This window comes from Abramis brama (assembly GCF_963993115.1).
Source record: "Abramis brama genome assembly, chromosome: 18".
NCBI lineage: Eukaryota > Metazoa > Chordata > Actinopteri > Cypriniformes > Leuciscidae > Abramis > Abramis brama.
Genome location: NC_139980.1, coordinates 13320584 through 13348036, shown reverse-complemented (window position 1 = coordinate 13348036; position 27453 = coordinate 13320584). Strand labels below are relative to the sequence as shown.

The window sequence follows — 27453 nt, the reverse complement described above, 5'->3', positions numbered from 1 at the left end:
ATCAGGAAAGAGACGAGATGCTATTTTAAGAGGGAATGTCATATTATCTTTCTATGTTTTATTTGCTTTGAGGAGAAACAGCATGAGGCGAGTAGATACGGTGTGTTGTTAGTTGTACTTTTGGATCAAAGGCTTAGATGATTCACATTAACAGAGGAACACATAAAAGCAGCTGTTACTCACCATTATAACATTTTGGCAACTAATCAATAGCCATTGGCTCATTATAGGAGCTACATATTGTTCTGGTTTCAAAAAGAGATAATGAATCCCTTTATGAGCTGAAAAGCTCTAACAGTTTAATGTGCACTTTGGTTTTCAAATTGATTTAGGTCCCATTGGTGCATTTTCTCAGTCTGCGTTTAGGTGTATATGTGAATGTGTCTGTCTTTTTGTGTATTTTTGGCCGTGGAAGTGTGTACGAGTTAAACCTAAGTTGCCATGCCCACCGAGGGATGTGGCTGAGCGATGTGGCCATTAGAGGAAGCTCACCCTTAGAAAAGTCATGGAAAAAGGGCAATTATAGGCAGGCCGTACAAAAGACAGCTCAGCTCGGTGCGGAGTGGGGTCCTAAGTGCCACATCCATCTGAATTCTTTCACAGGAAGGCTCAGTATGTCTCGGAGACCATGAAACCCCAAACTACGACATTAAGACAGCTATTTTATGCTCTCTCATGGGGGTGGTGGGCTAAACAAAACTATTTTTCCATTACTTTCCTCATTTATGTCTTGCTTCTCCTAAAAGCTCACACCAGTTGTAGCCGGCTCGTATTAAAATGAGCTAAGAGTCCCATTGGGAGGGAATAGCGGGGACATTTTGAGCGGTAAAGATGTGTAGTTGGTGTTGAATGCTAAATGCTAATGGCTGAAAGAGATTGCTTACAGAGCACATCACTCCTCTGCTGGCTCGCCAAATCAGCACTTCAGCTTGAATGTGCCCGTGTGGCCGGGCCCTCGTTTGCAAAAGTATACAAGATAGTACATCTTAAAATGAAAATGATGTCTTTATTTACTCATCCTTATGTCATTTCAAAACTGTATTTGGATATTATTTTCTGTGGAGCGCAACATAGACACTTGTTATGCAACTCTTGTCATACTACAGCAGTTCAGCTGTAAACTCAATAGAAAGGACATTAAGTAATAAAAGTAGTCCAAGTGACATGTGTAATGTTCCAATCTTTCTGAAGTCAAATTATAGTTGTTATTCACTGAAAGTTGTGTTTTGGCCATGTCCACGAAGTTGGTGAGAGCTTTAGGGAAATGATTGAATAATGACTTAAATTTCAGCCTTTTCATCACATAAAGCTGTTGTATTCCTTAAAGTCCCTCTGTGGTGAAAATCAAGCTTTTAATGTTGTTTATATGTGTATGTGGTATTTTTAATGTGCTTTAAGACAAACCAGGTACAAATGCACAAGTCAGCACCATTGCTGAGTATTTTCCCTTTAAAACTGCAGTGAACCAAAGATAATCTCAAAAACGAGGTTTGAAATCGATTGTGTTTCTGACGTCACAAAATACCTTATAACCAATCAAGTCAACGTGTGATTGTATTTCTAGGCGGGACTAATTTGCATATTCATAGAGCCGCGTATACATACTAAATGAGGCAAGGGTGTAGAGTTACATTCAAGCTATTCTAAGGCATGAAAAACTCAATTCAAGGAAAAAACTTTTAAATATGTCATTTTGGTGATCAAAGATTAGTTTTAAGGGATAAAATGATTGACTACAGGGGGATTTTAAGATGAGCTGGAATATAGAGCACAAGTCATATTGCGGATTTTGGGGATTTTTTTATTGTTTTTTTTTTTGTGTGTGTGTGTCCTTTTTGGAGATTGACAGCCTCTGATTACAGTGCACTGTGTTGGACAAGAATTGCATCACAGTTCTTCAAAGATTTCTACTTTTGTGCTTCAGAAGAAATAACAGCATGCAGGTTTGAAACGACATGATTGGTGAGTAAATAATGGCAGAATTGCTTTAAATTCTCAGTTCCCCTTCAATCTGCCTCTTAGAAATCATTCTGGTGATTTTGAAGAGACATAGTGAAGGGTAACCGACGCTCGTCTTGCTTCTCAAACACGTCTGTGGTGTCTGATCACCTTCTCACACACATGTGTGAGATTCACACTATGCAAATTCATAGACACGCATGCATGTGCATATCAAGCCTCTTAAATCTCCAGCTTACATTTAGCACTTTGACAAATTATTTTCCATCTCATTGGTCAAGGTGACAGAAAATGGATTGTGTTTTTTAATTGCCTCTTATTTAGATTGTATCAGTTTATTACAGATAAATCAAAACCTTGTTTGTCCCCTGATTTTGTAGCTAAAGGATTGAATATTGTATGTCATATATCCTACATCATCAATACCGTACAAATAACACCAGACATAAATGTCAGACCCTTGATTAATATCATTGGGTCGAGAATATAATGAAACAAAATGTAACTAGAGAACCTGGTTTGTAGAATAAAATCTAAGCTGTTCTATTTATCCTAATCATATTGCGGTTTGAAGACCCATACATGCACTCATTTGTTGAGGGCTTTGAGAAAATACACACAAGCTACCTCAGAGTTCGCTTAAAATAATTCAGTAATTTACCTCTGTCTTACATTAAATCACCCTGATAATTAAATCAATTTCCACTGTTTTGCCGTAACCGTGTTTACTCGCGAGACGTGATGAGTAATGCGGCTTTTACTCGCTGCATTAAGCCGAGTTTGCAGGGATGCGTAAAGAGACTGCAGACGAGAAGAAAGACTCAAATACACTGGTTTCTCTGTTTCATCCGTTAGAAGAGCAGCATTCGGTAATGGAAGGAGACAGCGCGGTAGACATATAGCGCTACACCCTCCCCCCATCCTCATGAAAACTGCACAAGGAAATGCAGCTGCAGCCGAAACTGGTGCAGCCATCTAATAAAACGTACTCGGTGCACTTCGTCAAGCTAGACTGACACACACACACCACAAGCACCTGCCGAGCAGCAGATCTTGTGCCACCAGGGCAATCGCGTCACATTAAACGCATTACTCCGTGATGGTTACCAGCGTGCCAGGGGCCATGAAGACGAGTGTTTTAATTTTGAAAAACGAAAATTAAACAACATGGGAGGCTCTTTACGCAAGTAATGTGCAAGGACGTCGGGACTACCAATATTAACAATCTGATAAACGTAATAATTGCTCGCCCCCTTCAGCAGGTCTTTATCTAATAATCAGGACTAAGGTCTCATTGGTTGCCATGTCTAATAATAGTGAGCGATTATTTTAGCCTACTGTAATACCCTGAGAGGTCCTCGCATAATAAATGATGATTAACAAGAGTGAAAGGTGTAATTTACCTACGGACGTGCGTAATTGCTATACGGCAAATCTGCTTTTTTCCTTGCACATATGCATGAGAGCAAAGAATCGCAAAAAAACAAGGTAACACACACACACACACTGAGAGCGGATTGGTAGAAAGCCACCTGTGAGAGAGAAATTCATCTGTGATGAGGAAATGTAGCCTGTTCTCGCTGGTGTGTGTTTCTCTGTGAGAGAAAGGATGGAAATTTCCATGGAGATGGAAAATTGGCTTTTGCACCATTTTTATATTGACAGTGATAGTAGAGAAAGGACAGGAAGTGTTCGGGAAGTGACATGGGCTGAACTTTTCCTGCATGTGAATGATGTTTCATTGTGTTACTGCTAAGTTAAGGCGCAACTGTATAGTTACAGATTTGGATATCGTTTTTGATCACGGTGATGTCCATTTTGCTGACATGCGAAAGAAATTATCTCTGCTACTGATGTAAATTATATTTATATAAGTTGTCATATATAATTTTTCTTGTTGAAAAAGATCTGATTCATTAATTCGGGGAATCAGGCTACAATTGTCGTACTGTACGTTTTTGATCCACTAAAAAGATTTGGTTCATAAAAGTAATTTGTTTTAGAATTGGACTACATTGGTCAAGTTATGTGTGTTTTTGCGTACAACATTCAAGGACTGCAGACTAAATTTGTGAAAAGTTAATTGCTATTTGAGGAAACATGTTTTGCTGTGAAATATTTGGAGAATTTAATTGAAAACTCCAATTTTAAAGTAAATGTGAAAAATGTACTGTGATATAATGAATAGCAGATAATATGCTAATATAATGATATGCAAATTGAGCATGCATATTCAACTGTCTGTGCATGTTTGCATCGAGGTGGCCAAAATCTTAGTATCATACCATCCCTAATGTGCTTACATGTGTTTTTATTAATTGTTCTGTCCTCACAGGACTAATGAACAGTAAAATGAATCCCTGTCAGTAATCGTGCATCCAATAGAGCTATATACTGTGTCACGTTATCGTTCTGCGAGAAATCACATGCGCCGTCCACCTGGGCTGGATAATGAGATCTGGCGTTCTGCTTGAAAGATGAAAAATGTCAGACAAATGAGCCCAGTCAATACGAGGCTTCTTGCAAACAAATGCGTCCTGATAGGAGAGCAACCCTGCGTCTCCCTCAGTTCTGGGCGTGTAATTGTCTGTCTGTGTTCTCTAATTGCTGCATAATAAATAAAGCACATTCATTTGTTTATGTCTGTACTTCTAATGCGATTCCCTCCAGTGCTGTGCCGCAGATATCTCTCAACTCGGCTTTTTCTCAGTTTTCTCTCTTTTTCCCTCCCCTCATCCCTCTCTCTCTTTGTCTCCTCGTCCTCCTGTTCCTCCACTCCTCAGCACACCTGGGGGCCTGCAGGGGATGTCTCAGCATGAATAATGCAGAAGTGCTTCAGAAGTTGTACCTGCTCTCCTTTCCTACCATCTCTCTCTCCCTCTCTCTCTGTTTCTTTCTCGATCTCTCTCGCTCTCTCTCTCTCTCTCTCTCTGTGTCAGTGCGCACTTTCCATCTCTCACTCTCCTTGTCCTCACTTTTAAAACCAAGTAAAACCATTATTCCCTTGTGGAGGAGCAGGAATGTGATTTCCTGTGTACTTGTTTTTTGCAAAAAAAAAAAAAAAAATCCTGTTTGCAGTTTAAAAACAAAAACAGGCTTGCACTCAGTCCACTCTCTCTCTCTCTCTCTCTCTCTTCTGCAGTGGATTTCGTGGACTGTGGCAGAGGTTCTGGCTTGCGCTTCGAGAGCGGAGACCCCGCGGATTTCCGGATAGAGGCCGACGGGACGGTTTTCGCAGCGCGAACACTGCAGCTCTCTGACGGGAAGGGGCGGAGCTTGGAGATTAAGGCCAAGGACGTGAAGTCTCAAGAGCATTGGCTGGTACACGTCAACTTCACCCAGCCCAAGCAGGTAGGAAGTAAGGCGCACTCGCACGTTAACACATGGAACGGCAACCGCGTGACTGCAAAAATCACAGTAATTATAACTGTGTCAGATCGCTAACAGCGCATGGTGTTTCTAAACTAGCCTCGCGCTGCAATTACACCATCAAAATGCCATTGTGCGAATGTGAGCTCACAAAAATGTCTCTCTTCAACCGAGGGCCTCTATGACAAAGCCAAAGCACTAATAAAACTATATTAGAAAATTAGCAGAGCACTAACACGTTGATAGTAGGGCTGTAATTAATGTTTAACGATGCTAAAGAGACATTAAGGCTGGAGGATACATTAGACAGTGTGGATCTGGACCCTCAGCTTGGAAACACTAACCATATGTCTCATAGCCCTGCCTTCTGCTCAGAGACAGGGAGAATTTACTCTTTATTACTGACTCACACATGGCCACACACTGCCGCCAAGGGGAAGGAGGACGAGAGGAGCCAGCAGGGGATGAGAGCGGATAAAGGCAGAGATGGTCGAATGGTTATAACCTAGCAACATTGGAAATATGGTGATTTTAATGAGCTTTTAATTTGGCCATTAAGTTTTCTAAAGAACGTGTCATTAGACTAGTTTTGCTACTAGTCCCCCTCCTTATCTTGTGAGACGTTTTAATTACATCTCTGATTTAAAGTAAGTAGCAAAAACCATGTTTGAATGGGTACGGTTGATTCGTGTTTGTTTTAATGAATTCGATTCAAAACTCAACATTACCATTCAAAATTCTGGGGTTAGTACAATTTTTGTAATGTTTCTTATGCTGTCCAAGGATGCATTTATTTAATCAAAAATTCAGTATAAGCAGTGATATTGTGAAATATTATTACAATTTAAAACAACTATTTTCTATTTTAATGTTTTTTTTAAATGTAATTTATTCCTGTGATCAAAGCTGGATTTTTAGCATCATTACTCGTCTTCAGTGTCACATGATCCTTCAGAAATCATTCTAATATGATGATTTGATGCTCAAGAAACATTTCTTATTATCAATGTTGAAAGCAGTTGTGCTTTAATCCATCCTTGTTGAATAAAAGTATTAATTTCTTTAAAAATATATATATATATATATTACTGACCCCAAACTTTTAAATAGGTAATATAGATAAATATAGCTGTTTATTACTATGCATTAATTTATTGGTGCATTTGAATGAACGATTCAACGATCCTGAAAAACATGGAAATATCAGGGAATTTAATATTCCAAAAATCATTCTCTAAAAATCATGACAATAAATGGAAATTAATAAAATATTAAAAGGCTGTGGCAGTATAATTATTAATAGTAATGGTCAAGTATTTCAGCTACATATGGCTCGATAAACTGCAAACTCAATAAAAATCCTATCAAGTATGGCTAATTCATGGATAAATCATAGAAATGAATTGTCCAGAAAGAATGGGAACACTTTATCCATCATTCTTGTGTTGATTTAGTTAAAGAAAACTGGAAAAACATGCCTTGCTTATTTTAAAGTGGATTTTTATTGTTTTTACTTTCATTAAATATAATCAAAAGCCCAGCCCTAGTTTATACAGCTAGAGATAACAGCTAGAGATAGAAAGGCGATTAATGTGGAATGAGAGGGAAAATAGGAGATATGAAAAGTAAACGAGAACGAACTGAGGTGAAAGATGTTTTTCCATCAGTTCTGTCAATGTTTATGTTGTTGGTTTGTTCATTTGGAGAGATTGTGAGACTGTGAGTAGGTACAAGGGTAATGAGTTAGCTCATCACCTGAGTCATAGCAGCGAGAGAGAAAAATTAGAGAATCTATCTCCCTCCTTCAACACCGAACTGCCGTCCGCCCCCATGTCACTGTCATTACCAGCAATTTTTCACCACCAGGAGGAAGAGAGAGAAGATAGGTCAAGGGAAAGGGAGGCTTAGTTGATATCAACTGAGAGGGAATATGGAGTCGCTTTATAAGCTAACACACTGTGAGATTTTGTTCTTGCATAAAGAAATCAGTCGTTGCATTGTGTTGTTAGTTGGAAATTAACTCTTAACTGAACACTCGGGTTTTTGTTCTATATAATACTAAGAGCAGGGCAAATGTCTGGTCAAGCACATCTCTGGCTGCCTTCGGCTCTGAATAACAAGGCTCATGGAAAAAGGAAATGGAACAATACTGCAAGCTCGACACACACTTTCACATTCACTATGTGGGTGTTACTGCTCTGGGAGTTAACGATGGAGCAGCAGTGATATTTATGACCCCATTACAGAGGGTAAAATTAATTCTGTAATTATTCGGGGCCGGGGCAGAAGTGTTGCAAGTGCTGCAGTGTGTGTGGGTGTGTGCGCATCACCTAATGTACATTGACCGTGTGGGTGTTTTTGAATCTAACTGTTCTTCTTTTCGCCTTTTTTTTTTTTTTTTTGCCAGGTGCCAGTGATACTGTTTCCCCGGCACAGTGTGGTTGTCAAGGGCGATGGCAGTGTGAATCGAGTGAAAAGAGACTGGGTCATTCCTCCTGTCAACGTGCTTGAGAACTCCAGAAAACAATTCCCTGAAGAGCTTGTGAAAGTGAGTGTGTACACAACGAAAAACAACATTTAGTTCATCATGTGAAGTGTATTCGAAAAAATAAACGGTTATTTTATGTTTATCCTGCAAAATTTGCGTGTGTGTTTCAGATCCAGTCGGATAAGGACAAGAGTAACACACTGCGCTATAGCGTGACCGGACCAGGAGCCGACCAAAACCCCACCGGCCTGTTTATCATCGACGCCATTTCAGGAATCCTGTCCGTCACCAAACCTTTGGACAGAGAACACATCCCCAACTTCCATGTAAGTGTGTGTGTGTGTGTGTGTGTTCATGACTCCATGTCCTGAGATGTCATGTCAAACTTTTGTGTACATTTCATCCTAAAAAACAGATGCGCAAAATTATTACAGATTTATGAAACCGTGTGAATGATTGCACAAGATTTCCTTTACAAATATGTAGGGCTGCCACCGACTAAAGAATTTTCTAGTTGACTAGTAGTCGCTCATTTAAGCCATTAGTCGACTAGTCCAACATTTATGATATTCATTTAAGTACTTAAAAATATTCTTGGGGTTGGGGAGTGGCATCGGAATGTGGTTTCAGATTCAGGGTTGAGAATAAATATTATAGCATTGTTCTACATTACAGAGAAATACTAAACCATAATAATGAGCATTTAAATATGAATTAATCACAATTGTTCAGTTCATTATTTGGCCACAGGAGTCGCCGAATTGCCAAGTAAAAGAGTTGATTTATTATTAAAATTTTAATGTAACGTTTATTTTTTATAAAAACAAATGTGTTTGTGGGTTAGCCTGTGCACTTTTCAATGCCGTTTCTTGCATACACAATGTTTAAACATCAGGCCTTTGGTCTTTAGATCTGTGCATTCCATCCAGGACAGAGAGAAGCCCTCTAAAACTCCCAATAAATTACATGTGTCATAGTTACCATGGCAGCCAGTCTGAGAATGTGACCTTTGACTTCCCTCTAATCCACTGTACCATGAAGAGGAGAGCAGGCAAAATTAAACTCTGGAGGAGCTTATCCTAACACTAAGTAACACACACACATTCATTCATTGTGCTCGTAGGGGGGCATTCCCTAAATCTGGCTTTTCCTAAGTAAGAACAATCCTCAGTCTCCCCTGGAAGTAGTTTCAAACTTTTCCTGCCTGGTTTCAATACCCTTTCACTTCACTACTGGACCCGAGAGGCTGTTAACCTCCCTCAGTGTCTACCTAATCCACATTCAGATTCAAATTATGCAGAGATTACATGAATATGAAATGATTTGCTTCCTAATGGTGCCAAAGGTGGAGCATCAGGCTTCCTTCGGATAGCTCATGCATATATACAGCAGACTTAAAACTGCTCTAGCACGCAAACTGCAACCAAGTCAGCTATAGCGGTTGCTTAACCCCAATAACCGCTGTAAATGAGTGTGGCGGTTAATAGCCTCTTTCACACTGACAGTGTGTCTGCACTGCCATTGCTGTTACAGTTTTGCTCAGTTGGCTGCAGAAAATGTGTGAATTGAATACTGTAAATTTCTTCTGAATGTTGCATTAAAATGGCTCATAATGGCATAAAAACACTGAAAAATACTGTGGAGGTTCAGTCTTGTTCTCAAAACTCGTAAGAGTGCAAAGTGATTCTGAGAGTAATTCACTTCTTGCATCCCATAACATAGCTAGTTAGTTAGAAAGATTTTTATTTTTGTAGTACGTAATTCAATTGATCAAAGTTACCAGTAATGTTACAAAAAAAAAATGATATCATCATATTAGAATGATTTCTGAAGGATCATGTGACACTAAAGACTAGAGTAATGAAGCTGAAAAATCAGCTTTGCCATCACAGGAATGAATGACATTTTAAAATATATTAAAATAGAAAACAGCACCTTTTAAATTGTAATAATATTTCACAATAGTACTGTTTTTACTTGTAAAATAAATGCAGCCTTGGTGAGCATAGAGAAGAAGAAAAAAATCTTACCAATCCCCAACTTTTTGAACTGTAGTGTAATTTCATATGAAAATAACAGTGAAAGTAGTTGTTTTCATATCTGCTCAGATGTAGACTTGTGTGTTTATTATTCCAGATTTTGTTTTCATGAAGAGTTTTCATGTAAACTGTGACTTTAAATGTGTGTTTGCGCTCACAGCTACGTGCTCATGCCGTGGACATCAATGGGAACCAGATGGAGAACCCCATTGACATCATCATCAATGTCATTGATATGAACGACAACCGGCCCGAGTTCATACACCAGATCTGGAATGGAACCGTGGATGAGGGCGCCAAACCAGGTACACACACGCATTCACGCTTTTGACACAGTTTATGACACGCCTTCACCAATGAAGTTTAAACTGACATTTATTGCTCGGTTCTAGGCACATTTGTAATGACGGTGACCTCCCAGGATAAGGATGACCCAAATACAGCCAATGGAATGCTTAGATACAAGATCCTCTCTCAGACCCCGGAGAGCCCCTCCTCCAATATGTTCACTATCAACAACAAGACCGGCAAAATCATCACTGTAGCTGCAGGCCTGGACCGTGAGGTACGATGAAATTTGTTCTAGTGGGATGTCAAAAATATACTACAACCAGTTTTATTATTAATGTAGTATTTCTAAATGTCTTAAATTATCTTTTACTTTGTACTTTTAATTGTAATTCAAGTTTAGGTAATTGTGTGCTTTTGTCTTTTTGAACTATTTCTTTTTAGCTGTAATATATTTTTTATTTCAGTTTTAGTTAGTAATTCTAGTACTTAAACTTATTTTATTTCATTTGGTTGTTGAAGCAACATTTTTTTTAAAGTTTGTTTTTCATCAAATATAGCTTACATAATTTTATTTTAGCTTAATTTCAATTACTGAAAACTATTTTTAATAGTTTTAGTTAACAGTAACAACATTGTTTTCAACTGGTGGGTTGGAACCCAAAAACAATGGGCCGCTTATCTGGTCTAATGCAGCTAAATAACAAGATGCAAACACAGGGCTGCCAACTTTTGAGTTTAGCTTGGAGTGAGAATTATGGAGCAGGGTTATTATAGTTTTGCATTTTTCATTAGTTTTTATTTTTATTTCGTTTTGACTTTTTGTTTTCAAATTCAGTTTAGTTTTAATTAGTTTTTAAAGTGGGTTTGCTAGTTTAGTTTAGTTTTTATTTTTTGAAAATGCTTAGTTTTAGTTTAGTTTTTATTAGTTTTAGTGTTAGTTTTAGTCTTTTTTTGTAATTTGGGTTATTTGTCAGGGGCAAGATTCAAAAAGGTCAGAAAAAGTATTGTGTAATAATAACTCAACAAAAACAACATACATTTTTAGAAAAAAAAATAACACCCCATTGAAATTCATTTACCTCTTAGAAAATCCACACGCCGTACCAAAAATCTACACATCTTCTATACAGAATTCACACCCTATACAAATACCACAGCTGTACAATTTTCACACCCTGGCCTAAACTAAATTTACCCTATACAGTCAATAGCCTACTCATCTGGATTGAAGCAGCAAACATTCAGTGTAAAAGTAAAAAAATGACATAACATTATTTAATATTTGAATCACAGCTTATATAGTGTTTTGACATCGACAACCACAACCAAAAAGTGCATTTTACCTCAAACTTGCGACTAGTTAACTTTCTAAAGAAGGCCCAATTGCTTCTCGGGTCGACATTAACACACTGACAAAATTATATTCAGAATTTAAAATATTTTTATACCACTTTTTAATGTGTGATTGTGTAAAGGTGTCCACGAGATAGAGATACCAACCTTTCGCGAACTTGCTTTCAACGTCGAACGAACACTCGTTCTCATGGAGACGCGGTGTGCACGGAGGGGAGGGGCTGTGTGTGTGTGTGTGTGCGCGCGCGCGCATGTGAGAGACGCATGAGTGACAGAGAGACAGAGGGAGAGCAGGGAAAGGAAATGCAGCTGAACGAAAACGCTGCGTTAAAAAATGAAAGACAAAGATGAAAACTAAGGACATTTAGTCTATAATTTTATTTTATTTTAGTTAGTTAGTTTTGCCAAACACACATTATAGTTTTAGTTAGTTATCGTTTTTTTGTAATGCCTCGTTTTTATTTTTATTTCAGTTAACGACAATGTTTTTTCCATCTAGTTTTCGTTTTTTCGTTCGTTATGGAGGGGGATGGTTTTGGGATTGGGGCTGTTTTAACAGTTTTTTATTTTTTTTATTATTATTTTCAAAACATGGTAACTAAATATAATTTCAATATGTTTAGTGACAACGTTACAATGTTTACATGGTACAATGTTTACATGGTACAATGACTTCTGTATTTATAAAGCCTGGAACACACCAAGTTTTTGTGCGTCGGCCGACTAAGTTTCCTCAGTATGTTCCGCACCGTCGGCTGAAATTGGTCCTCGTTGGCTTTTTTTCGGCCGATTCGACTTGTTGAATCGGCGTCGGGCCGTCGGTGAAAGAGGGAACTCTGATTGGCTGTTCAGTAGGGGTGGGGGAAAAAATCGATTCTTAGATGAATCGCGATTCGGGACGTGGACGATTCTGAATCGATTCACAAATGTCAAAAATCGATTTTCTAAAAAAAAAAAATTCTAATAACGTAACATTGACGGAACGCAAAAGGCGGAACTCTGAAGCGGACGTGCACGTGCGCGGACAGTCTGTGGCGTGCACATAACAGAGACGCGCACATAACGGACGCATGATGGCTGAGCGCCAAATGTGCAATGCCAGTCACAAAAAGTTACATTTTGACTGTAAGTTACTCTCTGCAGATGTTCATTCACTTTCTTTGTATAAGCTGTTTTTGATTGTGGTATACAGCAAACATTTCAAGTCATAACTCTTTATTATTTAGTTGTGTATAAGTCAAGAGCGACTTTGTATGTTACTAATTATTCAGAATATGCATAAGTCCACAAGCATTATACGTTATGATAGCTTCTGGTACATAATTCTATATTTTTGAACGAAAACTGTTTGTGAATTTGCTACAGCAAAATGTTTTTTTTTGTCTGAAGGATTATATTGCTCATTGGAAATAACAAGAGGATGTTGGTTAGAAGTCTATTATTAAATGCTACTATGCTAGAGATTCAGAATATGCTGAAGTTTGTATTAATTTACTACAAGTATGCTGCTAGTACAAGCACACATTTATTTTCCTGTTGGTTCTCAGCAATGTTTGGGAAATATGCTGGCAAATGTAACCTTACAGTTGACTTGCCAAATCACTTCCATTTGTTTTATTAATAAAATTAATATAGGAAGTATTGGAAGTAAGTTCGTTATGGGTCATCATAAATACTTTGCTTTAAAAGTACCAAGTAAAAACATTTTTTCAATGTTTTTGATAAAAGGCACTTCCCTGAGAATTGAACTTAATAAATGTGAAAAAGACACTTTAATGTCTCCGTTTGTCATTCTGTATAGCAAAGCAGATGAGAGTAGATCATGATCAGAAACCTGATTAGAAATCATTATGAATAAAATCGAATTGTTTTGAATCGAAAATCTTTTTGAATCGAAAATCGATTTTGAATCGAATCGTGGCCTCAAGAATCGGAATCGAATCGAATCGTGAGATGGTAAAAGATTCCCACCCCTACTGTTCAGCTTAGTGAACGAGTCAGTGCACGAGAATAATAGCAAAACAGCGAGCAAAGAAGTCAAAACGGTACAGATAAGGGACCGTTCGGTATTTATGGAAGGGGCCACCGGAGGAAAATAGGGGAGGGTCATGTCTTTTTATTCTTTGTTGAGGGGAGGGTCATCCATCTTTTTTTAGTCTAGGGGGAGGGTCACCCAACTTTTATATTCATGAAAACAGCAACATTTCAAAGTGGCTTGTTTGGTGCTATTTTTTTCCATTTAGCTCCATGTTGATCTCGCGTTATCAGCCCCCCTTCGATATCAGATGGGTCTGACCCAACAAAAATCCAGTTTGGCGCTGTTTGACAGTGCGCGCGCACTTCAGTTCGCGCTTAGAAAAAGTGCATCATGTCAGTACAGAATGCCAAAGAAATGTTTACCCGGCAAAGCTTTAAAGCAATTTAAGTTAACATAATAAAATACGTAGACCTACACCACAAAAACTAGTTGAGGATAAATTTGTTCAAATTGGGCGATTCCAGTGTTATGGACGTGACATTTGCAGTCAAAACTTGAAATATAAATTCTCAGAAAATGCATTTAATACCAATATTTTGAAACGTCTGAATGGAGTCAAGACATTAGAAAAATATCAGTCTACACATGGGTTTTATATTTAATATGAGGGAAATACACATGTGACGTGACACAAAAAATCTTTAACTTTTAGGTGGCAAAATATTTTTTAGTAATTCTATAAATGACACTGTGCAAACCAAAAGATATATACTCACCGGATGAATAAAGATCGGCCTCCACAGAACATAAAATATTATTTTTATTTTATTTTTCGTGTTCGCATTTATGTGAGTGAAAAAAAAAAGAAGAAAAAAACAATGTTACGGGAGTGACAGTTCTCGGACATGACTGCTCTGAAAGCGACTTTAAAAATTTCACAGAGACCTCAAACAGAAAGCACAAAGCCTTTCTTTAAAGTGAATTTCGTTTTTTTATTAATTGTATCTTAATTTTAATCAATGTTTCATCTGGATTTAATAAATAAGAAGTAAATATAGTAGAAAATAGATAATCATGACACGGAGGCGCGGGCGAGTGAACTGGACTCTTGTCTCATAAATGAACCGAAACTCAGCGTAAGGTATCTACTTGCCTCACAGACCTCAGAAATATATAGAAAGCTTGAAATGTCTACTTTTAAACAGAACAATTCAAAACGAAGGAAAACAGACTGCTTTCTGCTTATGAAATGTGCATTTCTCTCTGGCACGTTCTGCGAAGATCGCGACGCATCGTCAACTTCATCTTTGCAGTCGACACAGAAAACACTTATTAATAAACAATTAAAATGTCTCCTTGCTATATTTGACATATTCATAATCACTACTTTTGCCGGTTCTTTGTGACAGCTTTTAGATGCTTTGTTGGCAGCGCCACCCACATGTTGAACGCGTCACACCGCATCAGCACCGAAAACATGATTTTTTTCAAATCTAAAATCAAAAATCGTGATACGAACCGAATCGTAGGTTTGGTCTATCGTTACAGCCCTAGTAAGATGAGAAAGCAAGAGTTTATGGTTTAAAAAAAAACAAAAAAACAATGGCTATCTGAACATCTTTGCCAAGCGCAAACCAGTACAGAAGTAGGCTAATCAATAAATTATCGGGGAGGGTCATGCCTTTTTTCACAATCATTTTGGAGGGTCATAGAAAAATTTATTGCTGGCGACGGGAGGGTCATGTATTTTTTGACAACAGATCGCAAAACTCCTCCGGTGGCCCCTTAAATAAAAACGAACAGTCCCTAAAAGGCTGTTCTAATGTTGCGTCATCTTACCTGAGTGTTCCTTGGCGAATATTTCAATATTAACACGAGAGGAGTGGAATAAAGAAAGTGTTTAGCAGGATTGATATTCAAAACGGTGAGCACCACTGCTTTGTTTACGGTTTGTGTATCTGCAGCCGGCAGCGTCGGTTTCCCTTTTTGAATGACGAATATAGACGAATATATCTGCAGAAATAGACAGTTGTCTCATTTACACGCAGGCGCAGAACGCGCATTCTAACTAACAGTTGGCTGTAGTTCTCTCGGTGTGTTCAAGTGCAGCTTTTTACCCCGACGCGAGAACACAGTCAGCTTTCATCAGCGCTAGTTCGTCGGCGTCGGCTTGGTGTGTTCCAGGCTTAAGTCCTTGACACAAATTTCACGATTTCAATTCATACAATTGAGATTTGGATTTGGATAAATATCAGTACAGTAGCTACATGCAATTTTTTTTTAAGGAAAAAATCTCTCAACTAATGTTGTAAACATACAGGGAGCCCTGTCAGCTGGTATTATTATTAAAGGTTAAAAATAACCACTCAAATTAATAGGCCTTTTCAGAATGTTTGTAAACAATAGGCACCAAGATACTTCCGGGTGGCAGAACGCGAGCGGCTTCTACTGACTAACTGAAGAGATCCAGCCGGCAAATTTAAATAAAAGTCGCCGGCTGGATCTTTCAACGGCTCTGAGTGGACGTCGTGTCGTCAAAAGTAGGAAATCTTAACGATCCCCTAAATTATATGATTCATCCAACGTTTACATTTCTGCTGCCAACCCTGCTTGCCCTTCAACTGTGCTTCGTGTGTATTCTCAAAACGGTCCATCTACAAAATCACAGCAGAGCATTTATCTTCCGCCGGGGAAATTCAAGACTAATATTAGTAAACTTGTCTCTTTTGAAGATCAGACTCATTGCCAGTCACTGCCTGAAGTAAAAGAGGGCTGCCCACTCTCACGCATTCACCGTCACTTTTCACATGCAAACTTACCGAAATGTATATTCCTCATACATATTATAGACCAATCAGTGTTTTTCAACCGCGCAAAGGTCAATATAACAGCTGGAGAACAATTGTCACATAACATTTACCTCAGGAAAACCATTTAATGACTATGATAGGCTATATAGCATGTTATTTTGGCTGGAAAAAAAAAATAGAGAGAGAGTATTTTGCTAATTATGTGTAGGCCTACTATATTACATATTTATTATATTTTTTACTTATATCATTAAACACAGTTGTTATTATGATAAAAAACGCATTATATTTAATAATTTTTTTTATTTTTATTACATTTTTACTGTCGACTGTGGGTCTCCCTTCCAAGCAATTTACTAGCGTTGCCATAGGAACGCTTCAGCTTTTGCCACCCGGAAGAACGTCTATTACTGTTGTGACGTCATGGTGAATTGTCATATATAATGCGTATAACGTTAGAATCATTTTACTGATACGAGTAAAAATATAATAAATATATAATATAGTGCATATATTTAGCAAAATACTTCTCTCTAAAGTTAATTTTTCTAGCTAACTAACATGCTATGGTCATTAAATGGCTTTCCTGTAATGTAACGTTACGTGACATTGTTCTCCAGCTGTTTTATAGACCTCTTTCGCGGTTTAAACACTGATTGAGCGATTACATGAGACATGATACATTTCGGTTTATTTATACTGTATCTTTTAACATACTTTCTAATGTTCATTTGTTTTTATTTACTATTAACTAGTAGTAAAGAGGAAGAGATGATCAGTTCATGTCCACTTGAACTTAGTGATCTGTCACGTCACATTTAAGAGCGCCAAAACAATATTTATTGTTTGAATTTCGTAATAATGAATTTCAAATCAAAACTAACCTTTTCTGTCAGTGTACTCTTTGCGTCACAATTTTTCACCGTGTGAGAAAATTGATGTGTGGCGTGAGAGCCTGAGAACAGTGTCAATTGCGCAAGTCAGTTGGGCAGCCCTGCAAACATAACGCTTCCCATATTCCACATCCAGTTGAGAGCCACTGCTGTAAACCATATCCTTCTTGTGTTTTTAACCCTATTTTTCTTGTTTTTTGTTTTGTTTTTTTGTGCCGAGCAGAAGGTCCCTCAATACACCCTGATCATTCAGGCTACCGATATGGAGGGAAACCCCACATATGGTCTGTCCAACACCGCCACTGCTGTCATACGCCTGCTGGATGTCAATGACAACGTTCCGGAGTTTACCCGAGAGACTGTGAGTGGCAACACACACACAGACACTTGAACACGCACCTCGCGAAAGCCATCTTTGCTGAAAATCGATCTCTCTCTGTCTGTCTCTGTAGTTCCATGGTGAGGTCCCAGAGAACCGCGTGAATGTGATAGTGACGAATCTCACCGTGACTGACAAAGATGAACCGGGGACTCCTTCATGGAATGCAGTGTACCGGATCGTATCTGGGGATCCAACCGGACGATTTTCCATCCCCACTGACCCCGTTACCAATGAAGGCCTTGTCACCGTTGTCAAGGTAACACTCACAAACTTACTGAGGAATAAACATACTGACAGATGGTCTGGAACTGATGTGAACGATTCCGCTTCAGAACCACTTTGGGTTTTACACTTTCTGCTCACTCATGAGAGAAAATCACACAACGTCCCTCTACTTGGAAGTCGGCACCACTCACATACTTTGGTCTGCAATGCTGCATACACAGACAAGCGGAGTGATACAAACAGTGAAAAGTCTCAGCACTTTGCCCAGCCAATCAGATCCATGGACCAGAACTAACTGTTGTATAAACACTGTAATTGGGTTGTGTTGCTATTCGCTAGAATCTCACTAGAGTCTTATAGGCACGGGTTCAAATACAGAGTAAAAGACGGTCTCCATGGAAACAGCTTCCACCTGCTGTTCAGCTGAGTTAATGGTTTATGTCTCTTAATTGAGAATGAGTAATTCATTAATTATTATTCAAGCATTTCTCCTCTGTGTATTTGATTGCAACACAATCCATTCATTGTGTGATTGTGAATATTTTCCCTAACAGCTCCGTTAACTTGATTGTGTGTGTGTGTGTGTGTGTCCTTGTGTACAGCCAATTGATTTTGAGATGAATCGATCATTCATGCTGACTGTTGTCGCTGAAAATGAGGTGCCGCTGGCAAGCGGGATCCAGCGCACCCGCCAGTCCACAGCCTCCGTGTCCATACGCGTCATCGACGTGAACGAAAGCCCAAACTTTGACCCAAACCCCAAACAGATCAAACTGGAGGAGGGGCTTCCGCAGTGGTCGATGCTAACGTCTTTTACTGCACATGATCCTGACAGATATATGCAGCAGACTATTAGGTATTAAAACACACACATGCATCTACACACACATGTTTGGAAAGGATTTTTTGAAATAGGAGAGTTTAATACACTATGAAGAGCAAAGCAGTACTTTCTTGCTAGTCCAGCCAGAACATTTATGGAAACTAAGCTGGAAAAATGATTCACTCAGAAATTGTCGCTCAGTCAATCTTGTCAGAGGTTATTTACATACAGACGTCATAAAGGTGCCGGAGCAAACAGAATATGTCATAGTCATGTAAAGTGGATGGTCATGAAGATGGTCTAAAAATAATGTGAAAAAGACTAGGATTTTTCTTTTTTTTTTTAAAAAAAGCTTTGTTTCAATTACTGAAAAAATGTTTTAATAGTTTTAGTTAACAATAACAACACTGGTCACACTGGAAGTGGAAGGACAAGTTAAACACTTTGCATTGTGGGATACATTGCCCAGCGCAGTATGCTCGGTTGTATCCTTCTCATTTTGACAAATGTACAATACATACTATACACTGCAGAAATAGTAGGATATTTAGAATAGTAAATAGTAGAATAAAAGTATGCTACTCCACATAAAACCTTTGTGTTTTGGCGTTTGTTTTTGTATGAAAAACTAAATGTTAACCATCTGTGTTTGGTGTGTTTGTGTTTTAAAGGTACTCTAAATTGTTTGACCCTGCCAGCTGGCTGGAGATCGACCCCAACAATGGACGAATTTCCACAATTGCTGTTTTGGACCGAGAGTCTCCCTATGTTAAAAACAATCTCTACAATGCCACATTTATGGCCTCTGACAACGGTAGGAGCAGCTGTGTTTGTTTGTATATATATGCAGAAATACTTGAGATCGAGCGATTCTATTGATTTTAGCTCTAGGGAGGAATTGCAACCGAACAGATATGCACATGCCCACACATCCATGTTAATGATCTCACCAACGACATATGCAAACTCATTCTGAATGTCTATGCACTCACTTTCTCTGGGTTGTTCTTTGAAGCAGGCTCTCTCTCTCTTCCTAACACACACATATGCACATACACTACCCGCTGTGTGAAAGAGTCTACTGAAGTCTGCTAGGCCCTATTCTGCTGTGGTGTTTAACATTCTCGCTGCATCAGAGCTCTGAAACAAACCCCCTCTCTCACACACACACGCTGTAAATTTGAAAGCTTGTCTCCTGAAACACTCACTAAACAGTTGTGCCATTTTTGTATGCGGTATTTCAGTGCAAAACCCCACCTGTTATCCAGTTTAAATGCGCTGAAATAGCAAGGTACTGTATGTAAATGAAGTCATTCTCATTCTTTTTAGCACAAACGCACTCTTCTATGCAAATTAGGCTTGTTTTAGATCAGCACTATTTGCGCAAAATCAATGCTACTTGCATGGAAATGTTATCAAGCAATTATATTTAATTGCATTTAATTTAAATACATTTTTATTTAAAAGGGATGTTTGTGTACATTTTCTTGCAATCAGTAATTGATGAAATTATGGAGGAGAGTGTTATATCCAGCTGTGCACTGCAGTAAAGTGCACTTTTGGCATTTTAAAGGTAGATTGCAGTGCCAACTACAGTCACAAGTTCCGCCATTGCCTAAATAATTCAGTGATTCTGTGTTTCCCGAAACCATAGTTCCAATAAACATTCACAAACTGCATTACAAAGTTGTGTGGTTGGAGTAAACAAAGCTAAACAATAGAGAACAAACATAGCAAAGTAATCTTCAGATACAAATAATCTGACATTAATTCGATCTCTAAACCGATTAAATAGCAGAAGTTATCACTCCATCTCCTGTGTGGCGCCATTTACGGCAGTTCTTTGTTGTTGAACCAACATGGTTTACATGTGACAAAGTTAGGAAACACTTGTGACTAGCTAGTTAATTTCTCCAAGGATGCATCGTACTATGGTAGTTAGTCAGAGAGTTATGTTGTGGAGCAAGAATTGCATTGCTAATTGTCTTTAGTTGCATAGTTTAAATTTGTAAACTTGTTAAAACAATTTGCTAAGACAGCGGGTGCAAATACACAACGCTAACTTAGCATTCTTAGTGAATTCCTGCCTCAACTCAGTTAAATCTTTGTGTGCAAGTAGCAGTATAGTGCTGATCGAAACCCTTTGCCACAAAGAAGCCTTTTCGTATCTAGTTCAATGCTGATTCGCACACCTGATTCAATAAATTAAGGATACTTAGTCGTACTTGATTTAGTTGTTTTCAGGCTGGAACAGATTAAAAATGTGTTTTGAATGCCAGCAGGAGTAGAATAGAAAGCCTCAGCTCCGTCAGCCTGCCTGCGCGGCTCTGCCTGTCTCTTGTTCTTTGTTTAAAGATCAGTGAAGTCGAAAGGTCGTTACTCTTGTTGAAACAGAAACTAAGCTCTTTTCTAAGTAGTGATGGTCCAGTCTGTGGTGGTTATAAGGGCTCTGGTTTGATTGGATCTTATAGACTGTGCATTATGGTTTATAAATGAGTTATCATGCCAACCGACCCAGATGAGTGGAACTTAAAGTCATTAACTGCCGTAGTTCATCTGCATTGTCAGTTTTCAACTATTAGTCTTGGGCTCAGATGTCACGCCCACGAAACTTTCACAGTCATGAAGCATATTGCACACAAAAACGTGTGCAATATACAGCATGGGCTGAATGGATTCATCTTTTAAGAGCCAGGATGCAAGTTTATTGCATCTTGTTTTTAAACATCTCGTCATGTAGGTTAAGTTTTTTAGATTGCGTGTTGAAAATAGTGTTTAAAAGTTTTAAAATGTGATTAGTTGACTATTCTTAGTCAAAAGTCTGGCTACATGAGACAATGTTTGTTTTGACTTTCCCTTCTTTTTCTCTTCTGTCCATTGTCAGGAGTCCCCTCTGCGAGTGGGACGGGAACTCTGCAGATCTACCTGCTGGACATAAACGATAACGCACCTCGAGTCTTCCCTCAAGAAGCAGAAGTGTGCGAGCGTCCTGAGCCCAACGCAATCAATATCACAGCTGTAGACGGAGACCTCAACCCCAACGCTGGGCCCTATGCTTTCGAGCTGCCCAACCGACCCTCTGACATCCGCAGGAACTGGACACTGACTCGAATCAGTGGTACGCCACAACGCCGTATCAAAACACTTTTCTCAATTATGTTTTTATTTGTCTTGCCAGACTTTATCTGATGCACGTGTTTTGTCATACTTGTGGTTGGTTTATAGGCGATTATGCTCAGTTAAGTCTGAAAATTAGTTACTTGGAAAGTGGGATATACGAGCTGCCCATCAGCATCACCGACTCGGGTAACCTGCCCATGTCCAACATTACCTACCTGCGCATCAAAGTGTGCCAGTGCGATCACCACGGCGACTGCGTGGACATGGAACGCATCATGGCAGCCGGGCTGGGCACCGGAGCCATCATCGCCATTCTAATCTGCATCATCATCCTGCTGGGTAAGACAAAAACTAGACAGAGATTGTTTCTTCCAGGCAGTGGAGTTCTTATCAGTTGGTCACATTTCTGTTGAGCACATGTGATCTGCTTTTGGTCGAAATAGTCACAAAAGATTTCATAGCAAGACTGTTGTGGAAATGATAGCAACAGTTCTGTTCACTTACACCAGTGTTATCAGTTGAATCGAAATCAAATGATGCTTTTCTATTTTTGGTTGACTTTAGCTGGGTTTCTTTCCACATATTTGTATTTTATATTTTATTTATTTTTAAAATGCTGGATTAACACCAAGAAGTGAATGCAGTTACAAAAAATGTGCATTAAGAACTTATAAGCACACTTGAGGTGGATAAATGCTTTGTTCAGTAAGAAGACATAAACACAAACTACAGTGGAAACATTTATAGAATATATTTCTAGAGGCGCATAAAAAAAGTCATATGAATAATTCACTTTGGACCAATCTCATTGCAGAAATATGGTTCTAGTTTTCATGAAACGCTGCCAAACCCTGTTATCAAAATGATTGGCTACTGTCACCACCAAAACTGTCTGACATGCTGTCGCCTCCCGAAAATAAGGCATCTGCCTCCATTCACTAGCGATGACATTTTTGTCAGAAGGTTTCTGCACTCTAAAGTAATTTATTACATTTAATAAAAGAGCCACATTAGTTTCCCAATGGCCACAACTTCCATTTCTATTTTGCTCAAACTCCTATGTAAGTGACAATTTTGTTCTCAAACACATGGGATGTAGAAACTGTTTTCAGGTTAAATTAAATTTGGAAACACAGCTTATGATTATCTCTTGCACAATTCTGATTCTCCATCTCTACAGTTTTAAATCGCGTTACTTGTGTTAATTTACTTGAAAGAAAAACGGCAGATGAAATACTTTGCAGAGTCACAGAATAGCTGAATAATATCAATCCAATTTTTACTATCTTATGCACTCATTTTACTGAAAAATTCCCTCACGGAAATCTCTGAAGCTTGTCTGAGGAAGCAACAGAAAGGGGGTGGAGCTAGGAGAAATGTACATTTTGGTTGGTGGTGCTAAAAATTACACACTGCACCTATAACTGTCTGATCTCAAGTCATTTTGCTTGTTTTATATTGATCTCTCTCTCACTTTCTGTCTCTCTGCAGTGCTGGTGTTGATGTTTGTGATGTGGATGAAGAGACGGGATAAAGAGAGACAGGCCAAGCAGCTGCTGATCGATCCAGAGGACGACGTGCGAGACAACATACTCAAATACGACGAGGAGGGCGGCGGAGAGGAAGACCAGGTACATGCTCTCTACTGCTATTGCTGCTGGGCATACACAATTATTTCAGCTCAGAATAACTTGAGACCATCTAGCTTGTTTAATAAAAACATGTTACAATTTTTGATTTTAAGTAATCGTTAAATCTTCACAATTTTAATTTGAGCTGCGTAGTGCGGTTTGAAATCACGATGACAAATTTTCAGCACTCATTTTGCAAGTAATGCTGATTAAAAGTTACTAGAGACTCATTTTAAATTGATGAAACCGTTCCTGCTTTGCCTGGTGCTGTGAGCACATATTTTTGCATTTGAGCCAAACTTTGGTTTAAGCGTCTCAATGCTCTCTCTCACACACACACACACACATTTTCAGTTTTAGCATTTTGAAGACTTTTTTATGGTTTTATGAGTTAATGATATTTTATACCCCCTAAACCCCCACAGAAACTGTTTGGCATTTTTAGATTTTAATTAAAACATTAAATTGGGGTACACTGCATTTTTTCCACCTGCCTCTACATCTTGCGCATGGCCGAGTTTTCTAGCTTTTCAAAGTAATGCTCCATGGACCATGAGCACTTACAGACATGTCATCTTTCAAACTTGTCGTGGGTATATTCTAACCTCTTGCATATCCATTTTTGTTGTTTCCACCTTCTTCTTTGGTTATTTTTAATGGCATTTTCCATCGTCTTCTTCAAGTAGTTCTTGAAAACAGCGAGCCAACTGTGAGTATTTCCACATAGTGGACCAACTAATTAGTGCAGTCAATTGCAGGCATGTGTGTGTGCGCCATACAAAGTTTGTATTACACCGACCCTGCTGATTTCAAAATGCAGCGGCAAATCGAAACATACTTTCGGCTATCGGCTAGCTATGTAAAGGAGGAAATACTATAGAGTTTGATTGTTTTTTTATCCACCTTATATTTAACGTAACAGCAGGCGTCGCCATTTGTAACTTAAATGTGCTTCCAGTTATTTCAGCAGTTTAAAAACCGTCTGATATGTGGCTTGATATGTGGCTGGTATTTTTTGTCACATTATTTGAATGTATAATATTAGTCATAGTCACTGGTTTGTAGCGCAAATAGTTTTACTTTTTTCAGCACTTTGTTATTCTTCTAGATATTTACTTATAGCGGCTGATGAGAAGTCTAATCTATCGATACAAAGCTATTTATGACCACTCGCTAACCTAAAAGAAATGAAATATCAGGATGAATGGAGAATATATTTATTTTACATCAAGATTAAAGTTTTTTAGTTGTACTTTAAGTATTTTCATTCCAAATGTGGACTGTTCCAAATTTCCCTTAGGAAGGTTTTATCAAATTTAGCTAACTTCTGAAAAGAAAACCCACATGAATGTCCTTCAAATGGAACAAAGCGAATTTAAATTGCATTACTATAGTCAAAACGTCCCTTGTTTTGCATGCAGATGTCTCCAGAAAACCAAGGGCTTTGAAGCAGACCTCTAACCCTGTTTGTGATTGTCTATCTGTGTTTCTTCAGGACTATGATCTGAGCCAGCTGCAGCAGCCCGATACTCTGGAGCCAGACATGATCAAGCCCGTCGGGATCCGCCGGATGGACGAGCGACCGATGCACTCCGAGCATCCGAACTATCCCATCCGCTCGGCCGCACCCCATCCCGGAGACATTGGAGAGTTCATCCACGAGGTACGCTGTGTGTCCGCTCTTTTGAAGTCGCGCCATATAAAATGGCTCGATGGCACCAGTGATAAGACTTAATGGTGATTGATTGGTTAATTGGACCTAGGTCCTTTTAGTTTTGTTGATCATTAGCCGGGCTCAGAGATCCAATAACTCATGCTACAGTCTGTGGATGCGCGCCTTCCTACGCACACATGCAGACCTCACACGCTCTAAGCAGTGCGACTGCACTCAAAGCAGGGTGAGATTAGCAAGAAACTGCTTAAATCAGGTAATGAATTAAACATTACTGCTAAATGTAAGCAGCCTCACTTAAAAGACAGACAGGCTTTTTATACATCAGCATTTGCCAATCGTTTCGACCAAACTGTATTTTAAAGAAACCTGTCAGTTGGGATTTTTTAGCTCTTTTTTTTTTTTTTTTTTGCATTCAAACGTGAAAAGAAATTGTCACTTATGAGTTTAGTTTATAGTCGTTTTATGTCTGCAGAAAGATTTGTTTGGACAAGCGACTTCAGGATTCAGAATTATGTCAGCTGAAAGTCTATGCAGTGTTTAGTCTATGTTAGCACTCTGTCTGGATAGTGTTATGCTAAGAATAGAACTTTATTTGTACAATATGGCGGTGTTTCAAAACCAAGTGAGCTGCCTACATAGACCGCATTTTTGGGCACCAGAGGCATTTTAAACATTCAAATTTAACATGCATTTGGATGTTTGATTCACTACCAAAATTGGTTGGGCACATGTAAATCAAATATTTGAATCTACCCCAAAATGTTGTCTAGGTAGACATGTGATCTTGTCTATAGAATGTGTTTGCCTCTGTTGCATTATCTATCTAAAGTTGCGTCCGAAATGCTGAACTACATACCTACTACTACTCGGGTTCGAATGCTAGCTTTAGCACGTTTAGCTCCTCCCTGGGAGAGTGCATGAAATGTCCAACGTTCCACACATCAGCTTGCTTAGCTAAAGAAGTACATCATACAGTTTTTTTTATATATATTTTTATCGATTTTGTTATTATTACAGACAATAAAAAACAAAGAACTCCCACACACTATCCGTACTTGCAAAAAAGTATCAAAAATTCTTTATTGGCAACGTTTCGGTCTCATGCAAAGAAATAATGTGTCTTGCCTCTCAGGAAATCTGCAGTCTCCCCGAAACGTTGCCAATAAAGAATTTTTTATACTTTTTTGCAAGTACGGATAGTGTGCAGGAGTTCTTTGTTTTTTGTTTTACTTGACCTACCTACATGGTCTTTTTTTCCCACGCACCTATCACCTGCAGGTGTGCGATGGTGTTTGTGCTCTGGTTATTATTACAGACAAAACATGCATGTATAGGATTTATGTTTCCTATATCACTCATTGGGTGCCCACACTCCATACCCCCTCCACCATCATTGGATTTATTTGCTTAAAATACAATTGATCATCGTGCAAAAAAATCATTGTGCTTTTGTGTCAGGTTGTTATGCTGTAATGCTAAATATAACGGTAGAATTGTGTGTATTACGACCTGTCGGGACCTGATGAAAATAAAATAAAAAAGGTTCATATATTAGTATTTATAATGTTTAAAGATTACCGTATTCTTATAAATTCATTTTATGAGGAAGTTCATAGGTTACTTCAGAGGATCATTTTAAATGTTGGGAGAGACTGCAGATTTCCTGAGAAGCAAGACACATTATTTCATTGCAGGAAATAATGGCCAGTACACAGTGGTCTTTGTGTTCATTTAAATTTTGGATTCACCTGCACACATTTTACAAAACAGAATAGTGCTGCAGCATGTGATTTGGCTCTCACACACACTGTTTCTACTTAATGGGTTTCAGTTCTATTGTCACTCCTTCCTCCTTCCTTCCTTCCTCTTCTCACTTTAGTTGTTTCTCATACAGTGCCCTGACAGTGTATTCAGTGTTTCATTGTTTAATTGTGCGAGCTCAGACTGCGCTTAGCTGTGGCGTTTCCAGAACGCAGCCGCTTATAAATAAACGCTTTAGCCTGTCCCAGAGCCCAGCATCTGTTTGCACGGCGACCCCAATCCTTCTCCGCTTCCCTATCCTCCCAACTTCCCTCCTCCTCTTTTTGTTCCTTCTATTTCTCCATCCCATCCCCCTCTTCACTTAAACAGCAGATTGTACCAGATGAGTAATTGGACAAGAAAACGCTTGTACTAAACAATGATCATGTGCTATCTTTGAAGCGTGTCTATTTTAAAAGCACATCCGTTGTGGTCATGTTCCCTAGGGTCTGAAGGCGGCCGACACCGATCCCACGGCCCCTCCGTACGACTCCCTGCTGGTCTTCGACTACGAGGGCAGCGGCTCCACGGCCGGATCGCTCAGCTCCCTTCACTCCTCCAGCAGCGGAGGCGACCAGGACTATGACTACCTCAACGACTGGGGCCCTCGCTTCCGC

At 38.9% G+C, this 27453-nt stretch overlaps 1 protein-coding gene across 1 annotated transcript in view; it reads left to right on the top strand.

The window, feature by feature from the left end:
* Positions 1-27453, top strand: part of cdh2 (cadherin 2, type 1, N-cadherin (neuronal)) — a gene marked incomplete at its 3' end in the record, with an annotated part of 57127 nt that overhangs the window by 19446 nt on the left and 10228 nt on the right. The window contains exons 3-16 of the mRNA XM_084090235.1: positions 5102-5310; positions 7736-7876; positions 7987-8142; positions 10016-10160; positions 10248-10420; positions 17404-17541; positions 17633-17818; positions 18390-18643; positions 19282-19424; positions 21495-21728; positions 21836-22069; positions 23222-23361; positions 24857-25024; positions 27283-27451. Of these exons, the coding sequence (XP_083946361.1) occupies positions 5102-5310; positions 7736-7876; positions 7987-8142; positions 10016-10160; positions 10248-10420; positions 17404-17541; positions 17633-17818; positions 18390-18643; positions 19282-19424; positions 21495-21728; positions 21836-22069; positions 23222-23361; positions 24857-25024; positions 27283-27451 (2490 nt within the window). The remainder of the gene's footprint in view (positions 1-5101; positions 5311-7735; positions 7877-7986; positions 8143-10015; positions 10161-10247; positions 10421-17403; positions 17542-17632; positions 17819-18389; positions 18644-19281; positions 19425-21494; positions 21729-21835; positions 22070-23221; positions 23362-24856; positions 25025-27282; positions 27452-27453) is intronic.